Source organism: Gekko japonicus, unplaced genomic scaffold (assembly GCF_001447785.1).
Source record: "Gekko japonicus isolate JY-2015 unplaced genomic scaffold, Gekko_japonicus_V1.1 scaffold885, whole genome shotgun sequence".
Taxonomy (NCBI): domain Eukaryota; kingdom Metazoa; phylum Chordata; class Lepidosauria; order Squamata; family Gekkonidae; genus Gekko; species Gekko japonicus.
Window position 1 is genome coordinate 692,025 of NW_015167564.1, and position 8,839 is coordinate 700,863.

General features: G+C 42.8%; 1 protein-coding gene across 3 annotated transcripts in view; it reads left to right on the forward strand.

Annotated features, from left to right (window-relative positions):
* The window catches only part of CDK2AP2 (cyclin-dependent kinase 2 associated protein 2), a 6,094-nt gene extending 766 nt beyond the window's left edge, over positions 1-5,328 (forward strand). For 2 of the 3 annotated variants that reach the window (XM_015413806.1, XM_015413808.1), the window contains exons 2-4: positions 3,486-3,586; positions 3,688-3,820; positions 4,741-5,328. In XM_015413806.1, the coding sequence (XP_015269292.1) occupies positions 3,486-3,586; positions 3,688-3,820; positions 4,741-4,808 (302 nt within the window). In that variant the 3' untranslated portion in view covers positions 4,809-5,328. Of the gene's footprint in view, positions 1-3,234; positions 3,282-3,485; positions 3,587-3,687; positions 3,821-4,740 lie in introns of those variants that run through there. The other variant, XM_015413807.1, reaches the window with a different exon arrangement.
* The last annotated feature ends 3,511 nt before the right edge of the window (positions 5,329-8,839 follow it).

Below are 8,839 nucleotides of genomic sequence, written 5' to 3' on the forward strand. Positions count from 1 at the left end.
GAGGAAGCCCACAGTGCGCGCGGCAGAACGGGGGGGTGGGTGGGGGGGGAATGAATGCATTCTGGGTGCATCGGCCTTATAAACATGTCTGTATCAGATATATGGCGTGTGTGCCGGATAGGGCAGATGTGGCATACTCTCTCGTTTCCTCTCTGCTGTGCAGAGAAGAGACACTCACTGTGGCTGTGAAAACCCGCCGGGAGCCCTGCTAGACTGCAAGAGTAGACTTATAACATAGACAAGGGGGGCTAGGTGTGAATTTACAGGCTGTCTTTGCTTAAAGAGGAAAGTCAAACGGGACTTAAAAGACTAAAGAGCTTTTATTGTAGTACAAGTGTTCAGATGTGTGTTGCGGAGATGTATACAAAACGCACAGTAGGGGTTACTCCAGTGGGAGTATGCACAGGATTGTAGTATTAGTGCTAGATAAATGAGAAACTTCAAAAATGTTGCTTAAAAGGGGCAAGGCCAAGTAATACTGAAATCCTGAGCATGTCTACTCAGAAGTAAATTTCACATTTCAGTGAGACTGACTCATAATTCTTAGGCTTGCAACTTTAGTCCCCCCCCCCTTTTAAGTGGCGAGTCCTATAGGACAGGTGGCAAAAAAATAAAAGGGCTCATTGATTGCCTTTGTATACCTGAAGGAGATGGATCTCAATAATGGGACCTGAATTCTTTGTCAGAATTGCTGGCTGTTTTGGAAGATCCTGGCTTTTATTCAGAGACTGAACAAATTGGGAATAGGAGGGAATTTTCCTCATTCTTTGTTTTGTTTTTGACCCTGTTCTTTACACATTCCCCTTTAAGCATGCATCTTACTTAAGACGTGTAGAGCTTTGCTCCATGTGAATCTTGGTGTGGTGCTCCTTACCATTCTTACATTTCTTTGCCATAGACAAGTAGGATGTTGTTGGTTTGTGTAATTATGTGTGAAGGCAGGAAGCACAGTTCTAGTCTTCCTTGACCTTTTGGTTCTTAGCTACCTAGCACCTTTGCAAATTGGTAAACAAGTGAGGAGGGTTTTGGCGGGCAGGAATCAGTAGTCCTGAGTTAATGTTATGGCGTCTCCTATGTAGCTGTAGTGGTTTATGTGGATGAATGGTCTAACTCAATTCAAGATACCTTCATGTGTTCATACATGCTAGCTCTTACAAAATATTACGAGCCCATATACCCATGCAAAACCCACCAGTTATCTGTAATGCACTGACAGCCTGAACTTTTGAAAGTCTGGTTTTCTTTCAGTTTATGAAAGTTTCTCTTCTTGGTCACCTCAGGCCCACAGGGGCATGAGCGTTTGCAGCCCTAGATAAGCAGCTCCCCCCCCCCCATTGCATCTCAAATGATACTTCCTTGGGGTGAATCCATGAGTTGCTGACAATGAACATTTTTCTTCTGTATGTAGGTCTAACTCAGCTGCAGACCAGTCAGCAGTTTATGGGTTTTATACTGTTCCTAAATGAAAAAAGTGTATATTATTTGTGAACTAGCTTTAGAAGGCTATGTGAGAGCATTTTCTTGTAACCTTGTGCTAAGGTAATGTCTGTAGTCTGCATATGGCTGCTTTACTTTGACAGCTGGAATTACATCTGTTATACAAACAAAAATGAACAGCCAAATGGAGAGGAAAACATGGATTGAACTTCACAGTACTAAATAGGGTTTAGCCAATAATCTTTAAATGGCCCAATCTCTGGTTCAATGAAGTAATCCTCTTAATAAATTAACTGCCGGTCCTCTCTTTCTGGACCTATCAAATCAAGGTAATTGACTTGTTTTCACTCTCCCCTCCTTTCCCCTGGAAGTTAATTTCAAATCCTTCGCTTAGACTCTTATTACTTGCATAGTAACTCCCATTCTGTTTCCGAAGGATCTGAAAAGGGGAATTGTCTCAATTAAGAACATGCTGTCTACAAGCTTTTTATTTTTAGAAACTTGCAGTTGATTAACTCCAATAGTCTTTAACCTGATTTGAGCAGCATGCACACACACATTTGTACACTATTAAAATGTTAGGATTGTGGTCTGCTGCTGTAGACTGGAGCGTGAATAGATAGGCTGAGTGACACAACATGAAGGTGACCGGGCTGATTTGAGGTTAAGGTCAATGAAAAAATAGCAGTACTAGTGTTTGGAGGTGGCCTTCTCTTTTTGCCTCCCTCCCCCACCCTCCTTCCAAGAGATCTTCTTATATGTTGACTTACAGGAAGTTAAGGCAAAACCACAAGCTTCTGTGGTCAAGGCTGAAAGAGCCTGGGGGAAGTGATGTGTGCTCATATGAAGAGTACATTTTCATTGTTCGTTCTGTTCTTGTCGACAAGCCTCTTCAAAGGTAATAGTCTAAAATGAAAGGCAGGTTGGATAGTTAATGTGAGGTTGGAGAATGTATAGGCCTTTACTTCAGGTTTAACAAAGAGAATGCAGTTGAGAATTCAGAGAGGTACATGAACAATGAATGTGATGCATGAGCAGCAAAAATGAGACAGAATAAACTACATTTGGATCTTAACACCAAAGCATGAAGTAAATAGCTTTAAAAAATTGAAAGAGTTAATTGGTTAGATTTCTTTTTAACAAAGACTTCAATTCATTGCTGCTAACGTGTTCCACTCTTCTTGTGTTGATCATAAAGTAGGCCATGTACACATAATTCTATGACATCACTGAGTCTACATCTTTACAGAAACTTGTTTTATGAATCATATATTTTAATCCCGGCACTTCCTTGTTATTGGCCCTAAGGTGGGATATGAGCTCCTGTTAACACAAATCATAGTTCCTGTGTGATCCATGGTAGCAGTAGGATTCAATAAACCACACTTTGCTCAGTTCTTTAGGTGAAAAGTTTGTCTCCTTTGTATGATATAGCAGTCTGACAGTTGTTTAGCCTTCCTGTGTCAGTGGAAAATTTACTGTTTGGTCATTTTTGATCAGGCTTGCAATAAAATCTCCCAAAGTACACCACCCTGTGCCCATGAGACAATGGAGAATAAAGATCTAATTAAATAATAAATGAAGCACCAGAAACCAATCCCTTACTTTGCCAGTTAAGATTCTGTGACAGGCATATCAGATTGGGCGATGTAAATGTACCACACCCAGTCTCCTTTCCCCTATTGTAGACTTGGCAAAGCAATTGCAGTGGAGACATGGGAAACCTCTTCATTTTTCAGCTGTGTGGTTTATGCCAACCATATTGCACAAGAACTCAGAGAGAAGCCTGGGATAATCATTTGGGAGGCAGAAGTGGCAAATGTTTGCCAAGGAGAGTTTGGAAGGTGTTCAAAGCTTTAATATACCCAGTGTTTGTCTATTTCCTTGCAGTTCCCCAACTTAATCTCAGTTGGTAGTGGCCTTGATCACACAAGGCAAAGGGTATCTAGTACTGCCCATTAGAAGAGCCTTATGAGCGCTGTTGAGTCTAGTGTGTCAGGCAATCCTTTCTTTCTTGGCTAAAATACCATTTCTTCTGTTACTTTCAGCCACAAGTGTCCCATCTCCGTCTGGATCTGTTCCTGGAGCTTCTGCCCCTTTTCGACCTCTCTTCAACGATTTTGGGCCCCCATCAATGGGCTACGTGCAGGTGAGTTTCTGCTTTTGTACTGAAAGGGGGTCTTGCCAGCTATTGAGACTAATAACAGAAGACGATTGTCCTTGACATTTGCTGTGGCCTTGATCTTACAGGCTATGAAGCCACCAGGTGCCCAAGGTTCCCAGAGCACATACACGGACCTGCTTTCTGTTATTGAGGAGATGGGCAAGGAAATCCGACCTACTTATGCAGGCAGCAAGAGTGCCATGGAGCGGCTGAAGCGAGGTAGGAAGCTTCTGATCATGGGCACATACAGTAAACCACTTTGCCTTATAAGGGATTTGCTGCAGTAATGCTCTGTATTCTTGATATTTGGGGAGGAACAGTGGGGAGGGCTTCTGGAGTTCTAGCCCCACTAGTGGACCTCCTGATGACATCTGGGTTTTGGCCACTGTGTGACACAGAATGTTGGACTGAATGGGTCATTGGCCTGACCCAGCATTGGCTTCTCTTATGTTCTTACTAAGTGGCTTAATGAAGTCCCAGATACAATTTCCAGCAGATGACTTATTGGTATTTTCATTGCATCCCCAAAGGCATTAGAAATGACAGTTTGCGCGTCAGGTATTGCAACTTAAATCTTTAGTAGAGTGTTTTGATAGTTACTAGTGTTGTGATTCATAGCTAATGGTTTATTTGATAATTATCCATTTCTTTCTCTGACATCTTCTGTCCCTAGTAGAATTTAAATTAACTTCTGTCATTGCACAGCATACAATAGGCAAACATGACTCCCTAGAACTCCCATCATAACTGGCCAGTGTTTCAAATGTTAGTGGAGCTAGCTGCAACACAGCTGAAACCAGTAGAACCTGCTGGGTTAGAATTGGTATACTCCAAGGGTATAACTCTTGATTGCACTGAAGAATTGCCCTACTTCTGTCTAGCTAGCTGCTGTTCAGTTTTTTTCTTCCAGCTTGCTTCAGCAAGCACTTCTCCTCTACCCACATGTCCTGATTTACCACTTGCGTCTCCATCTTGCCCCATAAAAAGTCAGTTTAACAATATATTTCTCTTATTTCAGTGTAGGAAAAGGATATGATGGGTGAAGAGATCACAGTTGTACATTTTGACAAGACAGCCTGCTCAATTGGTTCTATCAAACTGTGTCCACTATGTCTTAGCTTTGTGCCCTTCCTTCACAGGGATTATCCATGCCCGTGCGCTGGTAAGGGAGTGTCTGGCAGAGACAGAGCGCAATGCCCGTACGTAACAGTTGCTTCCTCCTGGCACCTCCTCGTGGACTTTCTGGCCAGTCATCACCACTTTGAAATCTGGAAATCTACCCCCTACCCTTTCTGTCAATCAGTGTTGTACATACTGGAACTACCATTGCCTTCAAAGACCTTTATAACAATTGGCACCTAAGAATCTGAAGTGTCTCCTGCTGCATCACAATACTTCCCATCAATTGGCATTCTGAGAATTGATGCAGAAACATCTTTGTTGCACACACCTGATCAACCAATGAGAATAATGGCTGGTTAGCAAGTCTGTCTTTATAAATTCTGTGGGGGTTATAAATAAAAGAAAAGCTTTGGAATTGAGATTCTCTTTTTCCCTTTGTTTTTAAAATCCCCTGTGAAGGAAACTAAGACTTGGGGGGGGGGGGTGTCTTCTGTTGCAAGATGTGCTCCCATAGGGAAGTCGGATGTGGCCCTCTGCACCGCTAGCCATGGAAGCTTCGGCCGAGGAGTCATTGAGCCAATACTGGAAAACTTGTAATAAAATATTTCTGCTCTTATGTGTGCTGCCTGAATCATCATCATCATCATCATCATCAATATATTGCTGCTGAAAAGGGGAATCCCTAGTGCTGATCTTCAAAGAAGAGGTTGGATTGTTACCCTAAACACTTTTCTTCGTTGGGATGGGTTTTTAGGGCTTCTTGACATGGGTTATTACAGGCATTTTGAAATTTCATAGAGGCCTGTTTGTGTGAGTTTGGAACTCAGTACCTTTTAATCTCAGAAGAGAGGATCTCAGGGACAGAAATATCACTGTGTTGGCACAGATTTGTCTTTTTGTTGTTCATCTCCTACTTAGACGGGTTACTACTTTCTGCCCAAGAACTATTGGTGGGACAGAGTGGCACTTAGTTTTTTAAGGCAATCCAATGTTTATTTTATTTGCTTATAGTCTCCCTTTTTTACTGAGAGCTAAGGCAGAGTACACAGTGTAAGTCAATATGATCAGCGTTTGCCAACTTGTTCTCTAACCCCTTCCCTGATCTTTTTGTGTTATGTTTTGCTCAGCCTATTCTGAGACTACCAATAATCTTAGCAAATATGATAGAAAAGCCTCTGGGGAAAGGAGATTACAGGAAAGAAACTGCAAGTGAGTGTGTGAAACTGTGTCTGTCTGCTTATTTCCCCCTATATATGTCTTGTCCCTGTGCTAATATTCGGGATAAACGATTGTAGGTGTAACATGTAAATCGGCCCTAAAGGCTGCTAATTGACAACTGTTCCCACTATCTCAAGTGAGATGGTAATACTCTATATTCCTTAAGAACACCTTGCATTTCCCCTATCTTTAAAAGGGGGGAGGGGAATGGTTCCAAGCCATGTGTTCCAAAAGCATTTTGCTAGAGAAGAAGGGACTATGGGGTGGATTGAACCGGCTGGTGAAAATGGGAGCAAGGGATCTCCTTTGATGATGGGGCCCAAGCGTGGACAAAAGGCAGGTGGGACAGGGTTTGCAGTAAGGAGGGGAAATTAGGTGATATGGAGTGGGAACGCTGTCTGGGCCTAGCCTAGTGGTTCCCAGGTCTTCCAAAGATGTATCTGCTCATGAGTGGCCTCATGGGAATAGTTCTCGGGCCATGGTTATCTAGGAATAGGTTGAAAGCCAGTGAGGGCTTATAGGAGGTGCCAGATGCACCTTGGCCTCTTCTTAGGAAGCTAACAGACACTGTAGTGTTTGTAGGCATAGGGATAAATAGAGTTTGGGTTGGATGTTTGGGAAAAACAGCATACTGAATTTTGATAGTTTATGTAAATATATGCAAGATAGAGAGTTGAATAGGGAATATTCTGCTATTGTTTTTGATGGAGTAAATTTTAAGTGAACCTTCTTGAAACTCATCCTTCCAAGAGCAGGCCCATTTGTGGTGTATTTGATTAGTCCTTGCTGTATTTCCTGAAAAACTGTATATGGGGGAATAAGCAAAGCCAACGTGAAATATGGTTGTTAGAGGTAAATGAAAGCTTTCAAAACTATGCAGACCTTTATTTAATAAGCCTACAGATAGCCTGCAATGGGCATCCCAGCTTCCTGAAAGTGTGTCTTGAATACATTTGGTGATACGTTGCATGTCACAGTAGAGCATATTTCAGTATGTTACTTGAGGGACAGAAACTGTGGCTGTGTATTCAAATTTCTTTTTAAAACGGCTAGATATTCCAATTTAGAAAAGGAAGAGGTCTCCAACCTGCAAAGTGCACAAAATAGTGAAAGTATTTGGGCTAGAGCTATGTGTTGTTGGCAATTATCAAACAAAACTTAGTGTCTAATACTCCCACAGCCTCACTGCATGTAGATATCACAGGAGGAATGAACTGTCTGGTGGGGGAAGTATCATATTTCCCCAGCTTCAGAATGTACTTTGACTGTTCAAAAAGTGTGCCTGCAACAGAAGCACAAGAGGAGCATGAACACAAAAGGTGTAGTGTGCATCATGCTGTATGAAGTCTGAAGAGGAAACAGTTACATAAAACTGGACTTTATGTGGAGTCTGAAGTTGATAAGAATCACCGTCTGCCTCCACTGACCCTTGGCCAAAAGGGATCAAGGCCACCCCTCAATTTACAAATAGTTCCTGAGCCTGAAATACTATGTATACAGGATTTTATTTTTAGAATTTTAACTATTTTTGGTAGTGGAATAAAATAGTAGTTGAAAAACTTCCGTAGTATGTTTAACGATAATATTATTCATTTTGCTTAGGTGGGGAAGTCTATTCTTCCCACCTAAGGAAAATGAATAACATAATTAAACATGCATGGGCATGCAACACATGAGTTACTTGGCTCTATTCCTTACTGACATAGAGGTGTGAAAATGCAAATAAGAGCTTTGTATTTTTGTACTCTTAGCTATGTGCACACTTGAGATTAAGCCCTATTGAACTCACTGAGGCTTCCTTCTGATTAAAGACTGCAGGGATCAAGCTGTATGCCACTTTTTGTGAGTTGCAGTGTCAAAATATTCCCAGCTAGTATGACTTTGTACAGCTGTGTGCAGACTTCTTATTCAAAGGAACACAATATGGGCTTTACAAGAAGAATCCTTTGTTAGAACTAAACTCACATGTTAATATTAAGCCAAAATTAGTAACAACTGGGTCACTAGGTCTAGGTATAGAACAAAGTGACCTGCCAAACCCTGTCTTCATAGGGCAATGTGCAAAACCAATGTACATGGAAAAAATGTATGACAGAGACAAAAATACAACATAGGCGCAGAGCCTGCTTGGCATTTGGCCGAAGCAGGTTGTTTCATGGCCTGCTCCTACAGCAGTGATGAACTTTAGATCCAGGCTGACAGTTTTAATAGGGGATGCATTTTGACGGAGGGCATGTTCTCCTGCACACTGTGGCAAGCTTTGTGGGACTTGTTTTGCCAGTATTCTACACAGACATATAGTAGTGTCTTTTAAAAAATCTCTTCCATTGCACAGGTCACAATAATTAAAACAAGCTTTCTTTCTAAAATAGCCCATTTCAGTGTGAAATGTTTGGTGCAGTCAGCGTTAGGTAGAGTTTGCATGTGGCAAGACAGGTTACTTGGAGATCGATTCGATTCCATCTATCCGAATGTGACAGAATGCTGCTGTATTTGCGCCTTGCTTCCCTTTTTGTTTCGGAGGTAGAGCTCGAAAATGTCCTGCGGTTGGTTCCCCTGGCTGGGACACCCACGCGGCCGGACTTCTTGAGGTTCCTTGCCAGTTATTGACGTCACCAGCCTCTAACGTCGTCACGAGTGTTTCCCTGGTTATGGGCTGTGATGTCACACGAGGAAGCGGGAGAGGGGGCGCGGAGGCGTCGAAGCCTTGCCACTAGCGCCCGGGCGCAGTTTCCATGGAAACCGGATCGACGGCCCAAACCGCCTGGTAGGAGGAGGAGGCGGAGGCGGCGGAAGCCGCGAGAGCGCCCCGGGCTGCAGGATGCGGCTCCGCGCCCTCTTCCCTCGCGCCACCCGGCGCGGCTCCGCAACACCCCGCAGTGCCTTGAATGCATCGCC